Consider the following 27,664-nt stretch of genomic DNA (forward strand, 5'->3'; position numbering starts at 1 on the left):
GTCTGCTGCGCCCTGTGGGTCAGCTCCCTGGGCGTAATGGAACTCGGAGCAGGGATCGAAGCTGCGGATAGTTTAATAGTGCTGAGACATAACCCCTGCACCACCAGGGAGGCCCCCTTTATTTATTTTTATTATTTTTTTTTTTTTTGGTTATGAATGTGTGTGTTGATTATGGAACTCAGAGGCGATGCAAAGTGCGGGAGAGGAGAGTCACCTCCCTCTTCTCCAACTCGGCCTGTGAAACTGATGCGGCGAACTCCATGCTGTCCTCTGAGCAGTGTCCAGCTGGACAGACCGGCCTCCCCATGGCGTGATGATGGCACATGACACACATGGCATCAGCAGGGACATTTCTCACCGTGACTTGTTCTAAGCTGTGTCGTTGCGCGTGTCACTGAGATGATCTGTTTGGGGTTTGGTGAACCCTGCTTTAGATGAAGCAGGTACTTTGCCGGCCTGGGGTGTGTCTGTGCCACATGAACGCCCACCGTGATGGAAGAAGAAGAGTGAGCAGTGGTGGGCAAGGTCACTCCAGGAAGGGACTCCAGAGTGCCAAGGCCTGGAGTTTGGGCCCCCGAGGTGACCAGTGGCTGCAGTGTTCACACTAGGGAAATGTGGGGGATGCCAGTGCCCCCCAACAAGAAGGGGGTGCATCCTGGAGCATCTGTTCGAGGAACCCTGTGTGGTACCAAGATGGTGCCCCACCCTGAGTCAGAGCACGCCCCCGCAGTGAGCGCGATCAGCACCTTAGAAGGCAGAAGCTGTGGTGTGGTCTGTGTTTGTGAGCGTGGGTCTGTGTGTCCCCAGGACTATGTCACGAAACAGTGACAGCTGCTCTCTCGGTGGCGTGGGACTTGGGGTGATTTTTGCTTTCTGTTTTATTCTTATTCTTTTCTTTTCTGGTTTCAGCTTTTATAACTCTTTTGAAGGGACATTGATTACTTGAGGGGGGGCAGTAAAATAAAACAAAAGCCATTATGATTTTGAAGAGAAGGAATGCATGGGAGAGGACACCCTGTGCCCCAAGAGTGCAGACTCAGGGGGTGCAGCCTGCCTCCAGCCCTGCCTCTTCCCCCTCCCTGCCTGCCCCTCGACGCTGCCTGCCCCCCAGCCTTGCCTGCCCCCAGATGGCCGCCTGGGCTTGTGTGTTGCAGACTCCGACAGCCAGTGCAGCCCGACACGGCAGAGCCTCAGCCTGTCTGAGGGCGAGGAGCAGATGGACCGGCTGCAGCAGGTGGAGCTGGTCAGGACCACCCCCATGTCCCACTGGAAGGCCGGCACCGTCCAGGCCTGGCTGGAGGTGGTCATGGCCATGCCCATGTACGTGAAGGCCTGCGCAGAGAATGTGAAGAGTGGGAAGGTAGGAACCCTTGGGGTCCTGCGGGACAGCCACAGTTCTGCCCCTCCCTGCCCGCTGTTGCCCTGTCCCTGAGGTTAGGGAAAGACCAGCCAGGGGCCGCACATCTGGTTCAGGCTCCAGAGTCCCCACTTGGGTGTGGAGTCTCCCCGGCAAGGGGCCTCACCTTTCTGCTCTCAGCTTCCTCATCCTTAAAATAGGACTACCTGGTGCGGGGAGGGGCCCAGCGGGGTCCGGCCAGCTGCCGGAGCAGGAGCCAGCCAAGGTGGACCCTGAGACCTCCCTGCCCGCCCTTCCTGGAAGGATGGCGGGGAGGGATGGAGACTCAGCCCCACCCACAGTCCACCCCCACCCACATTGGCACAGCCAGCAGCAGGTCCTGGGGGGCTTCAGGTGCACCCCAGCCTCTCTCCCAGGAGCTCAGCCCCCACCTGTGGGCGCAGGTGCTGCTGAGTCTGAGCGACGAGGACCTGGAGCTGGGCCTGGGCGTGTGCAGCTCTCTGCACCGACGCAAGCTGCGGCTGGCCATCGAGGACTACCGCGACGCAGAGGCAGGCAGGAGGTGAGAGGCCCTGGCCCCTAGGTGGGCGCCCGAGAGACCTCGGAGCCCACAGGTTGGGGGGGGGGAGGGACAGGCAGGCAGCAGAGGCTGGCAGGTGAGCAGGACGAGGAGCTGTGATGAGAAGCGCCCAGAGTGCCTCTGGCCAGCAGGGAGACCCAGGCAGACCCAGGTAGACCCAGGGAGACCTAGGGAGACCCAGCGAACCCAGGGAGACCCAGCGAGACTCAGGAAGACCCAGGGAGACCCAGCGAGACCCAGGAAGACCCAGGGAAACCCAGTGAAACCCAGTAAAACTCAGGAAGACCCAGCGAGACCCAAGGAGCTCTCGGGCCAGCTCTCCCCAAAGGAAGATGGAGATGCAGGGAGCAAGCAAGGCCCCAGATGCCAGACAATTCCACAATGTGCCTGTCAGGAGGGCTGACAGGGGACCCTAGAACTCCTGAAGGACCAACTGGGGTGTATCTGGGAATTAAGCCAAACGCCCACTGCTTTGCACGGAAACCCCAGGCTGACTGCCCCAAGGTGAGGGAAGACGGAGAGAGAGAGACTGGCAGGTCTGGATGGGAAGACGAGCAGGCGGCCTGGGTTACTGCAGCCCCCAGCACGGGTACCAGGCCAGGGCACAGCTGGCTCGTAGTTCTGAGTAAGTAGGGGAGGAGGAAGCGTAAGGCTTTCTACCCTCTTGTGCAGAAACATATTTATCATCCATCCCAGTAAACATAAATAAACAGAACACCCGGCACTTGGGAGGTTCTTAGTCTGTCAGGTCAGGAGGGGTGTCCGTTAGCAGGCGCACCTGCAGCAGCTGGGGCCCCCAGAGAGACCCCTCGCCACCCCCGCCCAGCCTGGACTGCTGAGCAGAACCTTTGGGGGGACCGTCGTTCGCCAAGCAGCCGCAGGGAAGGAGATGGACCACACACCCAGCAGTTGGGGTTCAGAAGAAGGAAGCTCTGAAGCTGTTGCTTTCTCTGGTGCATAATTATCTCCTTCAGTGGTTTCCCATCATTTTTTGTGCAGTTAATTAATCAAACCTGGTGGTGTGTGCCATTATTTGCAGAAGCAGTTTTGTGGGCTAAAAAGCGAGGGGGCTGGGGCAGGAAATCAGGCCAGTTTGCAGGCAGGAACCCGGGTATCTGTGTGTCCTGGAGGAGAGCTATGGCCTGGTGCCCGGGAGGGCGTCTCCGAGGGTCTCGCCGGCTTAGACACCGGCAGGGGTGGCTCCTGGGTGGGGCCTTTATTTGACGTCTCCGTTCCCAGGGGAAATCTGGCCGGTCTCTGACTTGGTTACATAAGTTGTGTTTGTTCACCTTTTGGGGGGTCATGGCCTGTTTGAGAATCTACTCAAAACTTTTGAAACTTTCCCCAGAAAAAATGTTGCATTCTGTGACCCTCTGGCCACCCATGAAGATCTTAGGGGCCCATGGGCTCCAGGGAAAGCACCCTATGAGGTTTTCTTCAAGGACACATTCCATGTGACCTTGGGCATGACCTTGCCCTCTCTGAGCCTGGTTCCCCTAAGCTCTAAAACACCCACAGCAGAGCCCAGCTGCCCTGCGGCCCATCACGGGCCTCTGTGGACAAGGCTTCACCATCACGACCTCAGGCAGGACCAAGGTCTCGCCCCCACTGTAACCATGGAGAAAATACCACTCAGAGACAGGTTCGCCCTAAGTCACCCTAGGCTCCACCCACTCGGAGACCAGCGCCCCCCCCCCGCCACGTCACCCAGGCTCCACCCACTCACACCCACTCAATCTTCCAACCATTTCAGGCTGCCTTTGTGTTTAAAACAGACGGAGGTGGGGCCCCTGCTGCTATTTCATCTGGGACCCTCAGGTGTCCCAGACCTGGCTGTAAGGATTCTACCTTCTCTCACCCCTTTCGCCCTCAGAGCCCCAGAAGGCATGACTCTCCACATTTTACTGAGGAAACTGAGGCACAGAGGCACAAGATCTGAGGGTTGAGGATGATGGAGCCAGAAGGGCGTCATCTTCTTACTAAAGAATAATGCCGACAGTGGATAAATTCTGTGCCCAGAGCCCAATGCCAGGTCGACCTGGCCTCGGTGCGGGGAGGGGCAGTGTCAAAGATTAGAAAACACCTGAATTTCGCTTAATCACGGTGTTTTACACAAGCGGGATGCTTAGAGGAGAGAGCGGCCAGGCGGGGGCGCCCTAGAGGCGCAGAGGATGGCCAGAGGGCAGCCGGTGCTTCCCGCAGGCCTGCAGGTGGGCATGGTTGCTGTGCCTCCACCCGCCCCTGCACCCCACCTCTTGTGGCTTCGTGTTTCATCTCCAGGCCAGAGAGAAGGGGCTTCCAGCTCAGTAGCAACAGCCTGGGCCCAGAGCCTCGGATTCAGGGTTGCCGCTGCAGAGAAGCGCCTCCCTAGAGCAGCAGGGTCCGGCCAGCCCTGGGGACGTCACGGGGCCTCCCTGTGCGTGTCATCCTGGAAGGGAGCCTGTCTTGGGTGGCAGGTTCCAGTTGGGAGCTCCGTCCCAGGCAGCCTCCCGGTACACTGGAAGCCGCAGCTCTTACCCCAGGCTTCTCCTTCTCCCAGGCTCTACATTCTAGAACTTGCTGAGCCTATGCTCTGAGCTGAGGGGACCCTGGGCCTCGAGATAAGCCACATCTGCTCCCCCACCCGGGAGCTGCAGGTCCAGGGGACAACTGGCCAGATGAGAAACCCCGCCCGCGTGGCCAGGCTGAAGGCTGTAGCTGAGGGTGTTAAGCAGAAGTGGGCGAGGGTGAAGAACAGGCTTGGAGAACAGGAGGCTGGGCCCTGGGTGGCCGTGGGGTGAGAGCAGGGAAGGCAAACGGGGTCACCCCCTTCTCTTAGTCCTTCCAGTGGGGCTGTGGTGTCCCTCGGCCCAGGGAGCCTCAAGCTGCCCGCCGGGGAGGGAATACTAAGAACCGAGAGCTCGCAGGGAGCCCTGTTAGGCAGGAAGGTCTGAGCACATCAGGAAAGGGGGGGTGTAAGCCCTGGAGAGGAGGGGGCCCCACACCCAGGGGCAGAGTTGCTCAGAGCTTCCTGGTTGCCCCCCCACACACACACACACAGCCTCCCGCACCCCCATCCCCCGGACTAAGCAAAGACGTTGAGGGCTTCTTTCCTGCAGAAGGGATCACCAGAGTTTTCTTGTTTTGTGTGCTTAAATTTACTCTTTGTTCTTTTCTCCCTCTTTCACCATTTGTTTTTGATGTGTTGCATGCCCCCACTCCAGGTTATAAGCTGTAAGTCTTTATTTTTTATTACTGCTCTAGGGGTTACAAAATACACACTTAGCTTCTAAGAATGTCACACAATGCGGGATGCTGTTTCTCTGCCTCCCTGCTCCTGTTACGAGCCCTTAGTATCTCCATATAGTACAGGCTCAGGGAAACAGAGGTAGTCTTTTTCTTTAAACTGGTGCCCTTACCTTTTAAGGAGATTTGCAAATGAGAAAACATTTACTCAGATAGTTGCCATTTCCACTCGTCTTTGTTTCTTTAAAAAAAATTGTGTGTGTGTGTAATAAAATACACATAACATAAAATGTAATGGTCACTCACATCTTAACCATTTTTAAACGCACAATTCAGTGGTAGTAAATATGTTGACACTGTTATGCACACACTACCTCCCTCGTCCCTATAACTTTAAATCCCGTAAAATGAACACTGTACTCATGAAACAATCGCCTCCTCGCCGCCCTCCTTCCAGCCCTCCTCCCCTACAAACACCGTTCTATTTTCTGTCAGTATGATTTTTACAACTCTCAGCTAAGTGGAATCATGTGGTATTTGACTTTTTGTACCTGACCGATTTCACTCAACATAATGTCGTCAAGAGTCACCCATGTTTTAGCACATGACAGAATTTCCTTCCTTGTTAAAGACTGTATACTATTCCAATGTTTGACGAGGCCACATTTTATTTAACAATTCATTGTCCATGGGACACTTGGTTTGCTCCTGTGTTTTAGATTTGTACATAATGCTGCTGTAAATATGGTTGACACCAAAATATCTCACCAAGATCCGGGTGTATATCCCGGAAGTGGAAATGCTACAGCACATGATAAATATATGTCAGTTTTCTGAGGTGCCGCCATGCTGTCTTCCTCAGGGGCTATACCATTTCACATTCCCACCAATTGCTCCACATCTTCGCCAGCACTTGTTATTTCTGTTTTGTTGGTTTTTTTCCCTTTTCTCTAGCAGCCAGCCCCATCAGTGTGAGCTGGTACCTCACTGTAGCTGGCTTGTGTTTCCCTGGCGATAGTGATGTTGAGCACCTTCTCCTGTGACTATGGCCTTTCCTATATCTTCAGCAGAGAAATGGCTACTCAGTCCTTTGTCCATCTCTGGTTGTTAAGCTTTTGTTGGAATTTTGGCTTTTTTTCATCTTTATGCTTTAATGTGGTCCAAAATTCCATGTTCTTATTTTCTCTCCTCTTAAGGAAATTTCCTTTAATGTTCTCGTAGTCATTCCTCTGATGATGAGTTCTCTCCACACTTTTTGCTTAAAAGTCTTTTGTTTCCTCACTCATTTTTTTTAAGATTTTATTTTTTAGGGCTATTTTAGTTTTGTTACCAACTGGTTGAATTCTTTCTTTCTTTCTTTCTTTGGTAAGATTTAATTATTTTGCATACAGAACTGAGGTACAGGCCAGAGGTACAGGGGTGGTGAGAGGATTCACCAGAGACAGAATGAGGAGCAGGACAGGCGGACCTGCTGATATGGAGCACCATGTGGGTCAGCTCCCTGGCTGGGGATCATCTCATGTTGCAGTGTCTGTGGCTAGCTTCGTAGTGCTGCACTTTAACCCCTTGCACCACCAGGGAGGGCCTGAATTCTTTTCCCCATCAACACCCAAACCAGCCCAGGAGATACTTGAACAAGACTGAGGCAGTGGAGGGTTCTTCCTTTGGCTGAGAATGGAGAAGGCCTGCTGGAAAGCCTTGTCCCCCAAGGGGGGAGAAGCAGGGACTTAGATGTTGGGGGCCGGGGGGAGAAGGGGAATGACTCCACATTCCATATCAGCCAGATTTTAGAGAAAAAGGTGGGGGTGGGGAGGGGGCCCTGGGAGGTCGTAGGCGCCTCTTCGTCCTAGCTTGGGCCTGCCTCGCCCTGCAGCTGGGCTGTGCTGTTCATTGTGGCCCGAGGCTGTGGGCCACCCTTTGCCTTACACCTCCCTCATCTCAGCGGTCCTCACGCTTCTTCTGCAAATAGATCAGCCAGAACAGAGCGAGGCTAAGGGACGATGGTTGCCGGACGCAGTGACAGTTTCCTAGCAGAACTGGGTGTCCACATTTCCGATATGCAGCCCGCCCGACACGGCCGCAGCCGCCCCCCTTCTCAGTGTCCCCGCCAGAAGGAACCTCTGTTCCAAGGAGGAAGCCACGGACACACAGGGCCAGAGCACGTGGTTGGTGTGGCTCTTCTTCTGCGTCAGGCGGAACGGTCTCTCTGACCGTGAGCCCCTGGGCTCCGTCCACTCATTCCTCTTGCACCCCAGCCTCTAGCAGCCTGCACCCCAGTCCCTGGAGCTGACCACAGCACTGTCTCTGTAGTCTGTCTTCTCGGAACACCAGAGTGGGCGTCACACCGCACGTAGCCTTTTCAGACCGGTTTCTGTCCCTTAGTAAATGCACTGAAGGTGCCTCCACTGGCAGCTGTTACAGAGGGTGACGTGACCTGGCTGGTGTTTTAAAAGGCCACCGGGAAGCCATGGGGACAGTGGGTTAGAAGGGCAGGGGACAGTCGGGAGGCAGAAACCCACGGCAGAGGTGGCTGTAGCCTGACGCCAGGAGAGGCGAAAAGGGGACAGACACCCCAGTGGAATGACGGGCACCCATGTTTCCCCCGCCCTATAGCCTCAGGATGGGGGAGCAGCGTCCCCCCAGGGCAGCAGCCGCCTCCGCCTCCCCTCCTTCTCCACCGGGAGTACCCGGAATGTGTCCAAATCCTGACTGGCCAGAGTGAATGACGATGGACGGGCGGGGGAGGAGAGGGCTGACCCAGGTGGTGTAGGGGTGGGGGAGAGCTGGGAGAGGGGGTGCCCTGGGAGGCCCTATCCCTGTGGCAGGAGTTTTCATCGCCAGGACAGTGAGCCGGAAGCTGGGGCTCTCAGAGGGACGCACATCTGAGAGTCCCATGAGCAGACAAGGTGGGCGCCTAGGAAGTGGCGTCACCCAGACATGGGAGCGGTGGGTGGGGGGAGGAGAGGCTGAGTGAAGTGGGGTGATTGGCCCTTCATTCTTCGGCGCTAGGGGGCGCTGGGGCCTGTGGTGAAGAGAGGGGAATGCAGCCCCCCCCCCTCGGGGCCACCAGCAGGGGGCGGCAGCGTGGTCCACCCCGGTGCGGTGCGCGGGGGAGCCAGACTGAAGGGTCAGAGGCACGGAGAGAGGAAGCCCAGGTGCCCCGAGGGGGCCGAGGAGGGTAGAAAGGAGGAAGTTGAGCCAGGTGGGTGTCCAACTGTGGGGGACGAGAGGGGACCCCAATATAGGGGGTGTTCTGGGAGGGAGGCTCCCCTGCGCCCCGCTGAGAAGTGGTGCCGGGCGTTCCCTCTGTCTGGAGAAAAAGGGGGGCTCAGGGCGGGAGGAGAGCGGCATCCCTGGGTAAGCCCCGCTTCCCTTACACGTCCTGACCCCTTTGGGCTGGGGTGGCTGCTCAGACCTCCCCGTGGTGAGCAGGGGAAGGCCGTCCAGGGGCCCCTCGCCAGAAAGGTCCAGCCCTGACACCACGCGGTGTCCTCTGATACCTACTTGTGCGTGCTTCTGGGATAATCTCTGTGTGGGACACAGAGAAACAGGCGGGGGCGGGGTGGGGACTTGGGGTAGCAAAGGCCAAGGTGGGGAGCTGAGCCCAAGATGCGCCATTCCCGGCTCTGGACCACCAGAGCTTCCCAGTTTGTGGAGGAGACGGCGGGGCCCAGGCTGTCCAGCCCCTGCGGCAGGGTGGGGCGCCGGCAATGGTGGGGCGCCGGCAGGGTGGGGCGCCGGCAGGGTGGGGCGCCGGCCATGGTGCTTGCTGCCTCCTGCTGCTAATCCGGCCACCCTGTGGCTGCCCCTGGTCACTTGGCAGAGGGTGGGCTCACGCCTTGCCCATTTTCTCTCTTCAACCCCGCTCTGTGCTTGGAGGGGCTCTCTGTCCTCTGTCCCTCCATGCACTGTCCGGCGGCCATCCATCTCCTACCCACCAGCCGTCTGCTCCTCTCTTCCTCACTTCCCTCCGGATCTCTGCTCCTTGCCCTTCTTCCGCTCCGCGCAGCCCTGTGCCTGTCCCTGTGCCTGTCGTTGCTGGCTGCCCGGCCCCTCCGCCCTTGCCTCCCCCTTCTCTCCACCTCTGCCTCCATCTCGGCCTGTGGCTCCGTTGCCACCACCCGCCCCCACTCACCCCTCTCTGGCTGTGTCTCTTCGCCAGCCTGTCCAAAGCCGCCGACCTGGACCACCACTGGGTGGCCAAGGCCTGGCTGAACGACATCGGCCTGTCCCAGTACTCCCAGGCCTTCCAGAACCACCTGGTGGACGGGCGGATGTTGAACTCTCTGATGAAGCGGGACCTGGAGAAGCACCTGAACATATCCAAGAAGTTCCACCAGGTCAGCATCCTGCTGGGGATCGAGCTGCTGTACCAAGTGAACTTCAGCAGGGAGGTGAGCGCCAGCGTGCAGGCGAAGGGCCTTGGGCGCCCCCTCGCCCGTGGGCATCAGCCTGCCCACTCCCCACCTGCCCCTCCACCCCCTGCCCGCCCCCGACCCCTCCTCCACTACCTGGGTCTGTTCCTCCTGCCCTTCCCCCAGCACCTGCATAATGAGCGTGTTCTGGGGGGCCCTTACCCCCACAAACGTGCGGTTTGTCTGAAAGAACCACAAAGGCACCTGGTGGCCATGATTCCATGGGAAATTGTTCCCATAAGAGAAACCCAGGATTTCATGAACATCTGGAGGAGCATCCGCAGGGATCGGGGGACTCCCCAGAGATAGTGACAGTTACCTGAGTCCGGAAAGAGGAATTCGGGGTTCAATCAGTAGTGACTAGGAGGAGAGCACCCCAGGAGAGAACAGCATGGGCAAAGGCCAGAAGACAGAGCTGGGGCCGCAGAAAGCAGGGGTCCCGGCGCTGAGTTTGAGATGGGGCACGATCGGATGCCAGGAGACAGCAGGCAGCTGAGGGGCCCACCAGGCACACACCCCCTTTGACTGAGCCCTGCCGAGCCGCAGAGTGCAGGGCCTCTGCTCCGCTCCTAGGGTACCCACTGGCGCGTCTCCCCAGCACTCCCCTGTGGGAGGGGCCCTGAGGGGTGACGTCAGGGCACGAGCCATCCAGCATCAGGAGGGGGCAGGAGAGGGGCTCCATGGCCTCTTCAGCACCCACCGCGGGGCCGTGCACCCCGGAAATGGCAGCAGCCCTGGCCCCTGGGGTCCCCCACCTGGTGAAGGAGGAGGCCTGGCCGGGAAGTGTAAAAGTGGGCGGGGGCTTAGGGCTGCTGGAGGCGCGTGGGGGACCCCTGGTGAAGGGTCTGTCCACCACGGGCCAGGACCCCTTTGGTACGGTCCCCAAGGGGCGTCTGTGAAAGGTGCCTGCTGACCCCTGCAGGGCTGGGGGTGGGGGTCACACCCAGATGACACTCACTGCCTCGAGGCTGCATGGACCCGAGACTTGGCCCCGCACAGAAGCGCCTCATCATCAGTGTCGCTCCACAGAAACGCTCTGGGCACTCGCTGGGCAGCTTCCCCCCGGCCCCACCCCCAGACACAGGCCCCTCTCCCCCTGGACCCCGACTCCAGGAAGGGGCGCTTCCTTGAAGGAAAGGCTGACGCACACATGAGCCCTGGAGCAGCCTCGGAGCCCCCCCTAAACTCTCCCACAGACCTTGCGTGAGCCATGGAGACTTGCTCCCTGCGGCGCGGGTGGGGGGTCTGGAGTCACCCTGTGCCCCAGCGGACCCCTATCTCCCACCCCACAGGCCCTTCAGGAGCGCCGGGCCCGTTGTGAGACACAGAACATAGACCCGGTGGTCTGGACCAACCAGCGGGTGCTCAAGTGGGTGCGGGACATCGACCTGAAGGTGAGGGGTGGGGCCGGCACGTGCAGGTGTACTCAGGTGCAGGGGCATCCTGTCCGGGCTGCAGGGACCCCCCCCCCACCCCGTCCGAACCCCATTCAGGTCCCGGCGAAGGACATGCGCTTCCTCTTGGGCGTGGGGGTGCTGGGCGTGTGTGGGGTGCCCATCTCATTCAACAACTATGTATGGGCCGCCTGCCAAGATCTGGGGGTATCTCAGGGCCAAACAGTCTTGCTTGCTGCCCTCATGGCCCTAAGAGTGAGGTGGGGGCCCCTCAGAATTAAACTAAATGGTCCCAGTTAGTTAGATGTTAAAAATAGCTAAAGATGTGAGAAGTAAAGAAATAAAAATTAAAAATTAATTCAGCGGTCTCAGAGGCCAAGGCCTTGCTGCTGGGGGCGTCCCCACTAGGAACTGGCCCCTCGGACTAACAGCCTCGTGCCGTTGTGCCCAGGAGTACGCAGACAACCTCACCAACAGCGGCGTCCACGGGGCGGTGCTGATGCTGGAGCCCACGTTCAATGCCGAGGCCATGGCCACCGCCCTGGGCATCCCCAGCGGGAAGCACATCCTTCGCAGACACCTGGCGGAGGAGATGAGCGCCATCTTCCACCCAGCCAAGTGAGTGCGGGCTGCTGACCGCGCTGGGCCCTGCGAGCAGGGACCCGGCTGCCACCCTGACCTCTCACTGTCCCCGCCGCCAGGGCTCTCCCGTTACAGACCAGACCAAGCCAGGAGCGCGCTCTCCCCTCAAGCTCACGGACCAAAGAGCAGTAGAGGGCTGTTCAGGTGTGGGCTGGGCGCACAGTCCCGGGGCGTCTAGAGAAGGGGGGGCCAGTGAGTGTGCAGAGGGGCCATTGGAGGGGCTGGAGCTGGGGGGTGCTGCACTGGCCTACGCGTGTGACGGCCTCCAGGCAGAGGGGACGGTGTGGGACACGGAAGGGCGTATTAATGGCACCGGAGGTCGCAGTGAGCAGGCCACGTCAGCGCCTCCCCAGCCTCATCCGAAGAGTGACCAGAGATGCAGCCCTGGAAGACAAACTCAGCCCCTCCCAGGGGGTTCCCTCCCAGAATGACTGCGGCGCTCCCCAGCTCCAGGTGTGAGGTGCTCAGCACAGGGCGGCCTGTGGGGGTCCTCTGTCCACCCCCAGCGGTCAGGGTCACTGTCACCAGTGCGTGTCCCCGGGGGCAGCAGGGACAGTAGCTGCCTGGGCCTCCCTGACCCCTGCGATGGGTCTCTCCCCAGCTCCGCCGGCATCCGCGAGGCCGAGCGTTTCGGGACGCCCCCGGGAAGGGCCTCCAGCGTCACCCGGGCGGGGAAAGAGGACAGCGGCATCAAGTACAAGGCGGGCCGGGTAAGTCACGCCCACCGTGCCTTGAGGCCTGCCTCCCGGGAAGGCGCCCGGCCATGCGGAGGGCCCCAGGGCTGGTCTGGGATGTGGCTCGCAAAGGGCCTGGAAGCGGCTCCCGGCACCTGCCAGGTGCTCCAGGCGCAGCACGGCTCCAGACGCGGCATCTCACCTGCCTGCTCAAAGTACAGATTCTGGGACCCCCCCACCCGATGCAAAGGGCCTCGGGGCATGGTGGGGCCCAGCCTGCGGCCAGATTGCCCAGAGGGTGCCAGCGCACCCCAAACTCCAGCAACCACCAATTTAGCTCTTGGGCTCCAGGGGCCTGCCAGTGGCAGTAGATGTGCCCGAGCGCCTGATCCCCTGAACCCCACCCCAGCCCCCCAGCCCTGCACACGTCCCTAAGCCAGGCGCCAGCGCTGGCGAATCCATCAGGCCTCCTGCTCATTCAGCAAACATCCAGGGGGTACTGGATGGGGTGCCAGCACGAATCCGGGTCACCTCCCAGAAAGTGCTTTCCCGCTGGGGCGGTATCACCTCCAAAGGAGTGAAATTCGCTCTGGAGGTGGGGGCCCAAAGCCTTCCTTTTTGTGTATAAAGAGCAACCTCTGAGCAGATGCGTGGGCTGTCTGGGTGGGAGAGTTTCTCAGGGGAGCGCGGTCCCCAGGAAAGGCTGAGGGGCCCCAGGGCTGAGAGAAAGCCCAGCCAAGAAATGGGTGGCGAGACCCGGGCCCTGGTGGCATCCTGGGGTCAGTCCTGTAGGGGCGATATGACCGAGGGCCAGCGGGACCACAGGGGGCGCTGCCCCCTCCCACCGCCCCGCCAGCAACTGGCTGTGTCTTTGCAGATGGGGTTTTGACTCTTCAACACCCCAGGAGGCAGGAACCACTACCCGCCTTTCCTAGCCCAGAAAACGGTCCAAGGTCACGCCACTAAGAAATGGCAAAGCAGGCTCTGAGCCCCACTTTGTGAGTCTCCAAAACCCACACTCCTGGCCCCCACCAGGAGATGCCAGAACGTTCCTCTGTGACTCAGGCGTGCGGTCAGACCTCACGCCACGCTGGAGCGTTCTCACTGTCCTCCCGCCGCAGAGGAGGGAGGTGTCTGTGGGTCTCCAGACGGGCCGTCCTCTCCCTCGGGGGCTGAGGGGCTCCTTCCTGGGAGGGGAACATCGCAGCTTGTCCCTCACGTTCCCCATGAAATCCCACTGCTGTCCTGAATCAGGGTATCGGGACTCTTGGCAGGAGCACAGAGAGGGTACGCAAGTTACTGAGGTCACACAGGAGTCAGAACTGGGGAGCTCGGGTTTCGCAGGCCCGCAGACATTCCACTGTTTTCCTTCTTCTTCTCCCGTCTCAGCTGCCCCTGGGGAAGATCGGCAGGGGCTTCAGCAGCAAAGACCCCGATTTCCACGATGACTACGGCTCCCTTCAGAACGAAGACTGCGGGGACGAGGACCTCCAGGGCAGGCCCGAGCAGTGCCGGCTGGAGGGCTACAGCAGCCTGGAGGTCACCAACGTGTGAGGCGCCCGCACCCCGCCAGATCCGCTCGGAGATCCCCAGGGAGGGGCAGGCGATCGGCCCCACTGTACATAGTGACCTGGAGCTGGGCGCCCCAGCTTCTGGGCAGGCCCCTCAGACTGGCCAGATGGGCGGCCAGCCCTGCCTGCGTGGGGAAGGGCCAGTGTGTGGCCACCTCCCTATCGCCCCGGTCCCACCTCACAGTGACTGTCAGTGTCGGGGAACCCAGGTGGTCCCCAAAGCCTTGAACTGAGCAGCCAAGGGGAAAGAGGCCCCGAGCACCCCCAAACACCGCCCAGCCGGACAGGTAGGGCTCCAGCCAGGCAAAGGGCACTGGGGAGTGACGTGCAGAGCCAGCGGGGTCCTCGCGGGGCTCCTCCCGGGGTGCCAGGGGTCCAGGCCCCGCATCCACACCCCGGGACTGGGAGCTTGGCTTGGGCCATTGAGTCTCTCCTGAGAGAATGCAAAATGGGGGGGTCATTTCCTTCCCCCCAGTAGCTGCGGCCCCAAGGGAGTGCACGTGTTTGTTGGAGAGCTGTTTGACCCCTCCTGGAGCTGCTGCATGGGGGAGGCGGGTGGGGTTCACGCGGGGGTGAGGCTGAGGAGCCACTTCCCAGGGGTACAGGAAGAAGGGTGTGATGACCGCATCGGAGTGACTGGCACGTTCTACCAGGGGGGCGGCGGTGGGTTTGGGATGGGGTGCTGGAGACTTTGTGTGATGGTCCCCTGAAATGTAGGTGTGCTCTTCATGTCCTGCTTGAGAAGAATGTCCCAGATCAAAGTCACTGAGATGGCAGAGGGAGCTTCCAGCCCTCTTCCTGACTCTGCCACCATTTTGCTGTGTGACCTTTTCCCAGTGTCCTCACCTCTCTGTGCCTCTTCATCTATCATACTTGTGGCTCCCGTCCCCGACCTGTAAGAATTAACACTTGCTAATGTCTGTAACATACTTGTAACCTCTCAGGAGACAGGTAGGAAGCTAGGGGTGGGAAGGGGTAGTCTCTGTCCCTTCACCACGCAGGAACGACATTGCCCTGGTACTCAACTGCCTGGTTTTGGTCAGAGCAGTGTGCAAAAGGAGAACAAGTAATGTTCAACGTTCGGATCCTCAAGAGCCCCCCAACAGCATTTGAACGCGAGGAGAGAGATCCCACACGCACCTCGAGAACCAGCTTTGGCGCAGGTGTTCAGACCCAGGTTAGTTGACCTGGATGCTGAGGGGTGATGAGAGCAGGACAAAGCGCACCTGGATCCCGCTTAGCTTCAGGTGTCAAAGCGCATCGGGCACGGGGCCCGATGTTATTTCCATTGAAATCATTTGCATGAAAGGTGTGACTTTGCAAGACACAGACGTGCATCCGCCTCCCACAACTGTCAAAGCCCGGGTTCTTCAGTCCGAAAAACTGTCCTCCTGGGAAAAGCATAGACCCGGCACCGTGCCCTCGAGGACTCTGCTCGCTGGCTGGCGCAGGAGGCCGTGAGCTTCTCTCCACCTTAGGGGTACAGCCGTCCTTGCCACAGGACACAGAATGCCTGGCTGCCTGGGGACACTGTCCTGAGGTGCTGAGGGGGAGAGTCTGCACTGGGCGTGGCTTTGCAGAAGGTTCTGAACTGCCCCCGGGGTTATGAGTCAGCCACACATGGACCCTGAAGCTACAGTCCTTGGCCCCGGAGAGAGTGACCCTGCCCCATGACCTGCTGCCACGGAGCCAGCTTTCGGGCTGGGTGACCAGGGTCCCCAGGACCTGCCTCTGGGGGGCGGGGGGCAGAATGGCAGGGGGGTGTCTGTTTATTTGAAACCAGCGTTCACCCAAGCTGTCAGCCGTGAAGCTCACGTGGCTCCCTGACCCAGCTCCACTGGGGACAAGCTGGGCTATGGACGAGGGGTCCCTGGAAGTGAGGGCAAAGCCCAAAACATCAGCAGCATTTGGTTGGCAGGTCTGGGGCCACATGGGCAGCCTGGAATGTTCCTTCCGTGCTCCCTGCGCCTGCAACCCGCCAGCTCTGACGCTGGCTTTTCAGCACGGGGACGGGTGGCTAATGCACAAGCCTCCCTCACGCTCAGCCACGTGGGTGAGCTTTGTCTGCTTCCGGAGCAGGAGCAGGGGTGCAGAGACAGCCGGCAGGAGCTGACAGAGGCTGGCGGAGCAGGGGCCATCTGAGTCGTGTCTTGTCCTGGTCCCGCGGTGACACCATCTGGCTGCAGGACACCCGCTGTGCTTCTCTGGAGGGTGGCATCGGTCGGCTGTGCCTCCAAGTCCTTGGGAAGGGGAGGTTGGGCCCCACGGCCGGGGACAGGGTGGTGTAGAGGCTGGCCATCAGTGGGGACCTGCCCAGCGCACCCTCAGCTTTCTGGGCCCAGAGCTGCTGGAAGCCCCTTTGTCGCCAGCTGAGCAGTGTTTCCCCAGATGTCTGTTAGCACCACAGTTAGCGCTGGGCCTGCAGGAGGCAGGGAGACACCACGTCGGCGTTGGAGAGGGGTTGGAGAGGGCCGGAGGTCTCTATAGCACCCCGCCAGCAGGGGGCGACCCCAAATGTTGAGGCCACCCAACAGGGCTGGGTCCAGCAGAGTGGGACGGTATGGCCGGGTGTGGCTGCAGGGTCCCCTAACCCCGTTGCTCCAAGCCCAGGGCTCCCACCAGAACCCCATGTCCTGGCCACCATCGCATCCACTCTGCTCTTGGGGCCCGGCAGGCTCAGGGCAGGTGAGTGGCGGGGCCGAGGAACCGATGTCAGAGCACCGTCGATGCTCACCTTCTAGAATTTCCGGAGCCCCAGCACAGAGGGCCTTGGCTGCCCCGGGGGCCAGTTGGGCGTGAGCCGAGATGATGTCCCTGGCCTTAGTTGCTGGTCGGAGCCTGGACTGTCTCCCCAGAAGTGATTTTAACACTGTAACAAACAATAAACACTACTGCGCAGTGGCCTCGGTCTGTGCTGTTCTTACTGCATTTTCCCAGCAGCCTCTCTGACAGTGGCGGTGTAAACCCATTCCACAGGTGGGGAAACTGAGGGAGACGGGCCGAGGGGCTGGCACAGCCCCATAACGCTAAGGAGTCACGGGATAGGGATTCAAAACCCAGTCGCGTGTCTCCGAACCCCAGACTTGCCCCTGCCTCCTCACTGAGCACTCCCCTGCACCCCCTGAACCCCCTTCTAACATGGATTCACCTGACCAGGTGCCATCACCCACATGGGGCTCAGGTGTGCTCTGTCCTGGTGGGAAAGCCTGGGGTCTGCTCTCCCCTGGCAGGGCCCCCTCTGCCCTGTCTCTGGGCCCCCGCTGCCGCCTGCCCAGTCACCCTCCCTTAGGGTCACTTTTTTTCACCATGTCACCCCCCTCGCCCCAGGGAATTTATATTTTCCAGTGGTCAGAAGAGCTCTTGGGTGGTTGTCTCCGTCGGCTCAGGCTGCTGTAACAAAACTCCTAAGGTGTCTATTTTAAGCCTTGCTGGTTGCACGAGGTGGTGCTGGCTTCCAAGGGCCCAGCACAACCTCAGATGAAACACCCAGGGAATGCTGCACCCACCTGTGCATGTGCGCTCCTCCTGGGTGCTGCTTTCCCACCGCCCGTGCACCCTGGCCTTTGGGGAAGGAGTGACGGGAAGGCCCGCCCGCCCGAGGGCTGCAGCCCCACGCAGGGTTGAGGGGAGATCGCTCTGCGCCGCTAAGCCTCACCATGCCCCCAGGGGAGGGGCCTGGGTTCTCATCATAATTAGCCACTAGGATTTTGTCTCTTTGAACGCTCACTGGGTGTCTAGGACTTTGCACAGGTAACTCACTTAATCCAGGAGCCATCCCAAGAGCCACAGGCTGCTGCTAACTCCCTCTCGCCACTGAGAAGACAGACCTAGTGCAGGAAGTCGCCTCCCGCCCTTCTGCAGGGGGAGAGCTGAGCGCCTGAGCCCCATCTGCACGCACCTGCCAGTGACCTCTGCGGGCCCACTCGCTCAGCAGAGCTCAGAGAGCCTGGTGCGCCCCAGCACTGGGCTGACTGGCCCCCCTAAGTAGCCTTGTTTGATCCCACCCCTCACCTCTCTCTGCACCAGGATGGATCTCTGCTGAACTCCCGGAGAACGTAAGCCAAGTCCTCTGAAGTTCATCGTCAAGCTTGCATTAAGACGACTGTGTGGGCCCGCAGGGCCCAGGACTGTCCAAATACTAACCGCCCCCACCCCCCACCCCCACAACGGCTCCCACAATACTCCTGGTGTGTTAGGTAAATGAACAGAGAGATGGAGAGAAAAAAGAAGTTGAAGATGAGTTTGCAGACAGTCTAGGGGCCCATCAGCACCCTAAAGAGGTGGACCCCCTGTACTCTTCCTTCCCTCCAGCCCTGTGGGCCTTTTGTCAGCCCTGCTTACTCTTCTCTTGCTACCACAGGGCCTTTGCACACACTGTCCCTCATGCCCACACTTCTCTTCCTTTTCCTCTTTCCCTGCTGAACTTCCCTCTGCCCCGGCTCAACTCCTGTTGACAACATCACGCCCCTGTGCTATGCGCTCTGAGGGCTCACAGCCCCACCCTCAGCCTCTTGAGGGGTATTGATTCATCCTGTCTTCCCCTGGGCAGTGAGCCTGACCAGACAGGCTGGGCAGGATTCCACTCACCACTGTGCCCTCAGCCGCTGCTGGCTGTTTAACTGATCCATCAGGCACAAGTAAATCTAATGGGAAAGGCCACACCTCCATGACATCCGGCCCCTTTCCAAGCTGCAGGCCAGTGGCTGCGGCAGAAGACCGCAGTGAGCAGAGGACACCAGGCGCCACGGAAGCCCCAGACCACAGTCACCACACAGCGTCCGAGGGCGTCTGTCTACTGAGCCTGTCACTCAAGCTTATCATCTGGTGAAGAAGGGCAGAGACACGAGGCGTGAAAACCACACAGCTGTGAAATAAGATTCTTGTGCCCTCCCGGGTGGCGCGGCAGGTTGGAGCGCTGCACGGCGAAGCCAAGCCAAGCTGTGGCTGCTTTAGTGAGAGTTTGACCCCCGGCCAGGGAGTGACCCACAGGGCGCAGCAGACCGTTCCTGCCTCCTGCTGCTCCCCGCGGCAGTAGACTTCAGTCAGTCGGCCTGTTCTGTTCCCCACTCTGTCTGGTGAATCTCCTCACCGCCCCTGCACCTCTGGCCTACACCCCAGTGCTGTATGCATAAAAAAATAAATCCTTTTATTTATTTATTTATTTATTTATTTATTTATTTATTCATTCATTTATTTATTCATTTATTTATTTATTTATGCATAAATAGATAAATCCTCTCACCGCCCCTGTACCACACGTGTGGCTCCAGGCACCGGGCGGCTCACACAGATACCAGAGTCAGAGCTGAGCGTTCAGGGCCACTGCTGACGACACAGCCCTCCCTGGCCTGTGGCTGCTTCACCGCCTCGGCGCTGGTGGCGTCTAGGCAGCTTTGGGGGGCAAAGGAGGGGTGACCCTGTGCACTGCAGACTGTTAGGCTGAATCTCTGGCCTCTTCTCAGCAGATGCCAGTAGTCGCCCCTTCTACCCACGACAACCCCAAATTTCCCCAGACAGTGTTGTGCATCCCCTGGGGAGATAAAATCAACCCCAGGTGAGAACCACTTGGACATGGTTGTGCCCAGTTAATCCCCCAGCAACTCTTTCGGGCAGTGTAGGGTAAGTGAGTCACTCGGTTCTTTTTTTTTTTTTTAAGATTTGTTTATTTATGCATACAGAACTGGGGTGCAGTCCAGAGGTGTGGGGTGGGGATGAGAGGATTCACCAGCGACAGAGTGGGGAGCAGAACAGGCAGATGAACAAAGTCCACTGCTGAGGGGAGCGGCGGGCGGGTCAGGAGAGGTCTGCCGCGCCTGTGGGTCAGCTCCCTGGGCAGGGATGGAACTCGCACTGAAGCGGCTGAGGCCAGCTTGCAGTGCTGCACTTTAACCCGCTGCGCCGCCAAGGAGGCCCCCTCAGGCTTTGCCACCACTGGCCTGTCGCCAGCAACTGTAACCCTGACCGTGTTAGTGCAGAGGGCGTGTGGGTGCAGGGCGCGCTTGCCTGATGGTGGGCACCTGGCGCATGGGCGTGTGCGCATGTGCGAGCGTGCACACCTGAGCCCGGGGGAGGGGCAGCGTCACCGGCCTCAGGAGGGGAGGAGCGGGAGGAGGCAGCCGGCGAAGTACTGCGAAAGCGCTTTGCCCCATGCAGCGTGAAAGGCCTGTAAAAATCTGCCGAAGCCTCCAAATTAGCTTTCCGTTGTCTTTAAGATTTATGGGGTACAGGCCAGAGGTACAGGGGTGGTGAGAGAATCCACCAAAGACAGAGCGGGGAGCAGAACAGGCAGATCGACGAAGTACACTGCTGAGGGGAGCAGCGGGGAGACAGGAGAGGTCAGCTGGGCCATGGGGGTCACTCCCTGGCTGGGGATCAAACTCCCACTGCTGCAGCGGCTGCGGTAGCTTCCCAGTGCTGTGCTTTAGCATATTGCGCCACCAGGGAGGATCCCCAAGTTAGCTTTTCATCTGCAAGAGCTGACGAAGGACCTACCCAGCCTGGGAAGGTTACAAAACAGATAGGTGTGGCTTTCCCCATCTGACAGGTGGGGAAACAGAGGCACGGAGGTACCAGGAGCCTGAGCTGGTGAGTAGTTGCTGGGATCTTGGCATCTGACCAGGGTGGGCTCCACAGAGCCTGGGCTGGGGCCCAGCGCCCCAGGCAGGCCAGCCACACCCAGCTGTTTAGCGTAGAAAACTCCCGAAGCCAGATGCTCCCAGCGCGGGAGGCCTCCTAGCTGCTGAGCGCCCCATTAGTGGAAGCTGATCCTCTCCCTCCACCTGCTTAGAAAATTGCTCTGTAAATTACAGGTTTAAAGGGTAAAGACAGCCCTGCGAGCTCCCAGCTAACAGCAAGGTAATAATTTAGAACGGCCTGGTTGAGTAAGTACTTATAATAACTAATCCCACACCACACCTCCATCATCTCCATGTTACTGGGGAAAAGGAGAAGAAAGGGAAAAAGAAACAAACAGGAGTGGCAGCCCCGTCTAGGGCCTCACAACAAATTAGCCACAGGCCCCGGCAGCAGCCGACGCCAGCCACCTCCCCAGCCCCCGCGGGCGCCTCTCTGAGGGGGCCCCAGTTCTGGTGGGTCAGGTCAAGCCTAAGGTGGCCTCATTTTCCTTTCATTGCCTTGTTGAAGGTCCCGCCTCCAAATCCAATGCCCTTTTAGGTACCCGGGGGTTAGGACTTCATGGGTTTAATGAGAACAGACTTCAGTCCACCGTGTTCTCCTTACCCCAGCATGCAGGCAGACACGCAGACACACAGACAGACACGCAAACATGCACAAAGACAGACAGACACACAGGCACTCAGACATGTAGACACGCAGACATGCAGACACACAGGCATGCAGGCACTCAGACACACACGCATGCGCACTCACGCCACCTGCTAAGTCGTGAATTGGGTCCCGGTCTCACGGTCCTAAAGGGTCCCAGTAAGCACCCACCATCCCTGGGCCTGACCCCAAGGTAACTCCTGCCCCCCAACACACACACAGCACAAGTCAAGCCCTCCAGCGGCGATACACAGAGCAACGTGAGGTAGAGGAGCCGAGATTCTGTTGTCTAAGCTTCCCCAGCTCCCTGGCAAGAGAGGCCCCTCCTGACCCCACCACCATCTGAACCCCTAAGGAATGTGGCCTCTCTCGGCCCCCCACAGCTTGAAAGGGGCCAGTGTGGTAAAGGCCTGTCCTGGGTCCTCCATTCAGGCCAGGCTGTCCCTGGGCTCTGCTCACAGCAGGTCAGGCCAGAGCTGAGGACGGGCCCGAGGTCACTCTGACAATGCAGAGCCGGGCACACTGCCCGGGAGAGGGGCACAGCGCGTCCAGGACCATCCCTACCTCCAGCCGTGGCCTGACACACCTCACAGGAAAGAAGCTATGATGAGAACCCCCAGAGCCAGCAGGGGCAGAGGAGCAGGACATGCAGGCCAGGTGAGCGGGGCGAGGGGGGGGTTGAAGGCGGGTCCTCCCTCCTCCCACAGGCCCCCATCCCCCACCGCCCCACCTCCAACCCTCCTGTGTCCTCCCAGCCTGGAACCCCGGGAATTCCAGTGTCAAGATCATGGCAGCTTCGAGGGCTCCCTGAACAGGGCATCTCTAAGCTAACAAGAGTGTGGGAGTTGTGGGGTGCAGTCTGCATTCATGAGAAAGCAGCCTGCAGCATCTCCAAAGCCAATCTCTACGCCCAAGCAGAAAGGTGCCCCGAGGCTGGGTTCCCCAAGATGCCCTAGATCTGCCCACAAGCTGCTCTTTAATTATCAGCCTTACGTCTTCACCTGCTCAGGCTGCTCTACCAAAGCGCCACAGACAGGAGCTTATAGACCAGAGATTTATTCCTCTTGGCTCTGGAGGCCGGAAGTCCCAGGTCGGGGAGCCAGCGTGTTTGGGTTCTGGCTGAGGCCCCTCTTCTGGGTGGGCATCTTCTCGTGCCGCCCCTACTGCTGGAAGGGGTGAGGAAGCACTGACCTCACCCCAGGGCCCTTCCAGTGAGCTAGCACCTGCCAGAGGCCCACCTCCTATACCACCACCTTGGGGTTAAGGTTCCAGCATATGGGTCTGGGGGAGGGGGCAGAAGCATTTCATTCATAACACTTGATATTTTTATATTTTGGACTTGACTCAGATCTGACATTGCTACCGACTTCTCTGCACCCACAGGCCAGATATACTGTTTTATTTTTAATACATAACATACATCTAGCTGTGTATATACATATAGGTATAAAGTGGGCACGTATGTGCCTGGGATATCTAGGAATGCTCAAATAGCTATTGTGGCCAGGGCTCGTCTGTGTATCCCTGTGTTCTGAACACACTCGTGGGGGGTGTGAGTGCCAGGCTGGGAGCCAGGCCCCTACACCCAGCCTTCTCACCTGGACCTGGCCACAGGCTTCCAGGCAGTATACGAGCTCTCTCCTGATTCAGTCTGCACCGGCCCTGGCCTCAGTGGGGCGAAGGTGTTGGCTTCACAGACGGCCTGCGCGCCCCTGTCCACTCTTGCACATGAGGAGCCTAATCTGGTATTTTTACACAGTGCACAGAACTCCTTCCCAAACAGCTCCTGCCCACCCATGGACAGAACCTCGAGGCTTCTCCAAGTCCCTCAGTTCTTTGTCGTGGTCTTCTCTCTTCTCCCTTCCCATCTCCTCCTGCTCTGGACACCACCTTTATAATATTTCCTTGAAAGTTGACACTGTTATTACAGATCTGAGCAGTGGGACTTTTGATACAGGACCCTTTCTAAGTGCTTTACACAAGACCTGATTGAGTCATTGCAATAACCCCAACAGGCTCTTGTATCTTCACATTACAGAAAGAGAAAATAAGACATTAGCCCAAAGTCATACAACTTATAGTAGCAAAAGTAGATCCCAGAAGCTTTTAAACACTACATGATAACCTCCCTTCACCTAGATGCTGTGCTTCTAGTAATATGACCATCCTACACCTGCTTTTTAAAGAAATTCACACCCCACAGTTGATTTATTTCTCCTGTGGACAGTTGAGTCAGTGGTGTGCATGTCCAGCTTCCCATGGGAGTTTCTGGAGAAGACTTATTAAGAATTCAGATTCTCAGATCCTATGCTAAGCCCTCATCCAACTCCTAGGGAGTTTGATAAGCGCTAGGAATCTACATTATAATGCTAAACTGCAGATTTTCAAGTCTCAGAGTTTCTCATGTCATATGTTTTGTGTGGAACTTAAGCACCTGTATTTTTTAAAGCCTTCCGGGGTGGTTCACAGCCTTGGCACAGGCCTGCTCACCTGCGAATAATAACCAACTCGAGCATATCCGGTCCTCCATGACACGTTGAAGTCCCGCTACTTGCCACTAGATGGAGATATCCCCACCCAGCTCAGCCCAGAAAGGAGCAAACCAGCCCAAACCACCCAGTCCCGCCTCCCAGTAGGCCCAGGTCCTGTTGGGCAGGGCGCCCCTGTGATTCCTGCCCCTCTCTGCAGGCGGAAAAGGGTGGCTCTTGTGAAGAAGCCTCTTCTGTTTCTGTTTGTCCCATTGGAAGACAAGAAGCACAGCTTCAGTGGGGCAGGCAGAATTTGGAAGCCGGACAAGTCTGGAGAAGACCAGGTGACCCAGCCAGAACCCCTGAGTCTGGGGGCCGGGACCCTGATTCTGGATGTACTGAGGGTGATAGGCGAGCTCAGAAATAGGGCTGAGGCTGACCACAGGCCCCTGAGGCCTCCTCTGTTGATACCTCCAGCTGCTCCCCCTCCCTCCGAGCTGCAGGGGTGGTAGGCCTGGGGCTGGAAGACTCCCAGGCCAAGGCATCTGGGACAGCAGGCTGTTTTTATGGGCCGCTGTTCCCAGGGAGAGAGGGCCATAAACACAGCCCGAGGGGTCCTGTGGGCAGCCAGAGAGTGGGACCCAGCGCTGGGGAAGCTCAAGAATGGCCATAAACACCTTGTCCAGCCTCCTGCCTCCTCCTCATGCTCCTGCAGAGTAAATGAGCCTCCCCGCCCCCGGCTTGACAAAGAGGGCCGCCCCTCTGGGAGCAGAAACCAAGGGACCATCAGCAGGGCTGTGTGTGCGTGGGAGTGGGGCCTTGGGGCAAATACAGATAAGTGGGTGCAAGGACTCTTAAGTGGGTGGGCAGGTGAAAGGGTCCCCAGAGCCCTCTACTTCTAACCCCCAGAACTGTGACTAGACCAGCTTTCATGGCAAAGGTGAATTAACATTGCTGATGGATGATCAGCTGACCAGAGTAAGGCGATTACCCTACTTTAGGATTGTTAGATGGGCCCAAAATAATCACAAAGGGCCTTCGAAGTGGGAGGGAGATGGAAGCGGAGAGTGTGGGAGAACTTGAGAGCGAGAAGCCTCAACCACTGAGGCCAACGAGGATGGGGCTGGAGCCGTGGGCTGGCTGTGGCGGATGAGTGAGGACTGGCTTCTCCCTGTTCTGCAGGGAACGCGGCCCTCACCTCCGGAAGCTCATTCCTCTGGCCGGGAGCACCTCTGCCCGCGGGCTGTACACGCACGCCTGTGCTTAGGCCACGCCTGGGCAGCTTGACCCAGATGGGCCAAGCCTCTGCTCCAGGCCAGTGTGGCCGGGACGTGGCCCCCCATCCCAGCCCAGGCTCAGGAGAGTGGACAAGCGGGCCTCTGGCCTGGGTCTGCCTGGCTCCAAACGGTGTCCTTTGGATTGCCCTTGAGCGCGTGGCAGGGTGCAGCTCTGGCAGACCGGATGGGGTCACCTCTCATGGTGGTGTGCTGGGCACTCCCCTCCCCCCACCCCAGGGTGACTTACTCCTAAGAGCAGAACCCAGTCTCCCGCGCTTCAGTTATTAAAGACGCCACCTCCTCTCCTCTCCCCACCTGCCTCTCTCTCTCTGAATCCTGCCCACAGGTTGGCTGTCCATCCTGTGGGCAGCCCCAGGGCAGCCTGGGTGACTCTGCCCCTGCTGGCATCCTGACTGCAGGCTGGAGGACATGCGCCTTGCCTGGAATCACCTGTGAGATGATGAAAGCAGTTTTTCCCAGAAACGCTGAGTTTGGGAGTAATTTGCCAGACAGTAATAAATAGCCAATCGCCCAGAGAGCCAGCTCCACAGAACAGAGCACTTCCTCCCACCATGTATGAATTTGGCTCTCAAAAGTGTACCGAAACTTGGGGGGGTGTCCCCCCGCAACTATGAAAGACATCTGGTTGGTTAATAATCGAAAGGAATAATAATAATAATAATACTGACAATAGCTCCCCCTCTCCAGGGCCTCTGTGTCTGCACTATTCTACTTTCCGGAAATAGAACATAATTCATTCGGTTCTCGCAACAGCCTCACAGGCAGGCTGGCACCGCCTTCCCTCCAGCCCTGCTTTGCCAAGGCAAGGCAGAGTCTGAGCCATGGCACCTGCAGAAAGCAGAAGGCAGGTGCCCAGGACAGCACCCCCGGCCCTCATGGCTCAAGGCCAAGGACAGACACCATAGACCTAGAACTAGGTGGTTCCGGGGATCTGGGGGTGCCCACCCTTGTGGAACAGAGTGACCCAGAGCCCCAGGCAGATACCCAGTGCCTGCCTGAGTCAACCCGCATCATGAGTTCACATTAGAGTGTCTTCTCCCACGATCGAGGGGTCAGCGCCCAAGTATCCACGAACGCCATCCCCGTCCAGGTGCCGGGATGGCTGCGGGCATCCCTGAGTGGACAGAAGTGACCAGGCCGGCCTTCTGCAGCTGGCAAGGCAGAGGAACAGGCCCCCACCAGAGACGTAAAGGACATTTTGGGTAAATGTCGCGGAGGCACACCTGGCAGAGACCCAGTCAGCTTTTCAGGAAAGAGTGTCCGCAAAGCCTCAGGGCCTGCCCCGCAGCCAGGGGCGAGCGTGGGTCACACACACACAATCACACACCCACATGGGGCACAGAAGCCTCGTGCAAGGACAGCCTCGGGGCCACACAGCCCTTTAGCCCGCCCACAGGGTTCTAGAAAAGATGGGTGATGTCAGGGCCAGGCCGCTGGGGCAAACACACCCTCAAGCTTGGCGGCTGGCTGGCTGGCATTCCTTGGGGAGTCAGCGGGGACCCCCGGAGCTCTCCACCACAGCTCTCTGCTTTGCCACAGAGGGGCCCACTCTCTGACATCTATCCCCAAAGTCATTGGGGTGCTTGAAAGAGGTGGCCCCAGAAACTCGTGTTGGTGGCTCAGCATGTGGGGGTGCGGCTGAGATGACCCAGGCGTGGCCTCTATCGTGATGTCAGCCACGAGGTCACCGCCCTCACGACTGCCACCAACAGGTGCAATTGTCTCCCCTTCTCGTGGGCTGTGCTAATACCCCAGCTCCAGAGATAAAGAGGACTCAGAAGGCTGAAAGCACAGGAAGGGCGGGGCGGTGAAAGTGCTCATGCCCCGAGCTTACAGATGACCAGGCAGTGGTAAATGCTTCTCTCAGGGCGCTCACTCCGTGAACTCTGACAGCTGTGTTCTCTTTTCCTCCCCTACAACCTTTGCTGCGTCCTCTACGTGGCATGCCCGTGTTCTGGCACTCGGCAGTCCCTCATACAGGTGGAATAGTACTGGTGGGCTAGCTTGGAACTATCTTGGTTTGAATAATGTTGCTATTAGAAAAATCGATTTTGAAAAAAAAGGAAAATAAAACTTATTTGATTCCCCCTCACAGATCTCTCCGGGAGCCTCTGAAGTGTGCCGGGCACAGTGGGGGAGGGCTGTGCACCCCCAGAAAGCTCTCTTTACTCACAGTCGGGACCATTCATCCACCATTGACACAGGTGAGGACACAGGGGACGTAGGGACAGAAGAGAAGCAGGCAAAGACGCCCCTCGGCCTGCGGAACTAGGGTGGGAGGGGAGGGGCCACCCTCGGAAGGGACAAGAAGAGTTGGAGATCTCCTGGGGAAAAGGTACCTCTCATTTCCCAGAAAGCGAGACTCGCCGTAATACAGCCTGCTAAAGGACTGGGGCAATGTTCAAGATTCACAGGCTCATAAACGAGAGCTCGGGTCAAATTCCCACTGCAGAAAGGTGGCAGGTGCCTGAGGTATGATTCATCCTCAGCCCTCAGGCCAGCAGGTGCAATCGGAGCCGGTCACCTGCGTCCAGGAGCGGCCTTATCCAGTGGGTGTGGGGTGCCCGACCTAGCGGAAAGCAGGGCCCTTGCTCAGGATCCTCAGGCTACAAGGAGCACAGGGAACTCCTGGGTGGCTGTTAAAAACACAGCTGCCCTGTCCCAGGTACCCTGAGCCACTGAATGGTTCTTAGCTTGAGAGGTGAGGGAGAAACACCTGTTTGTTAAAACCTAATGATCTCCCACCCCCAGAGATT

The 27,664-nt window shown here is 58.7% G+C and overlaps 1 protein-coding gene across 1 annotated transcript in view; it reads left to right on the forward strand.

Annotated features, from left to right (window-relative positions):
* Nucleotides 1-16,759, forward strand: part of KAZN (kazrin, periplakin interacting protein) — a 345,483-nt gene extending 328,724 nt beyond the window's left edge. The window contains exons 8-14 of the mRNA XM_004679336.2: nucleotides 1,155-1,360; nucleotides 1,801-1,919; nucleotides 9,325-9,556; nucleotides 10,870-10,971; nucleotides 11,423-11,589; nucleotides 12,215-12,323; nucleotides 13,677-16,759. Of these exons, the coding sequence (XP_004679393.1) occupies nucleotides 1,155-1,360; nucleotides 1,801-1,919; nucleotides 9,325-9,556; nucleotides 10,870-10,971; nucleotides 11,423-11,589; nucleotides 12,215-12,323; nucleotides 13,677-13,841 (1,100 nt within the window). The 3' untranslated portion in view covers nucleotides 13,842-16,759. The remainder of the gene's footprint in view (nucleotides 1-1,154; nucleotides 1,361-1,800; nucleotides 1,920-9,324; nucleotides 9,557-10,869; nucleotides 10,972-11,422; nucleotides 11,590-12,214; nucleotides 12,324-13,676) is intronic.
* Nucleotides 16,760-27,664: the final 10,905 nt, after the last annotated feature.

Source organism: Condylura cristata, unplaced genomic scaffold (assembly GCF_000260355.1).
Source record: "Condylura cristata isolate star-nosed mole 26May11 unplaced genomic scaffold, ConCri1.0 scaffold00008, whole genome shotgun sequence".
Lineage (NCBI taxonomy): Eukaryota > Metazoa > Chordata > Mammalia > Eulipotyphla > Talpidae > Condylura > Condylura cristata.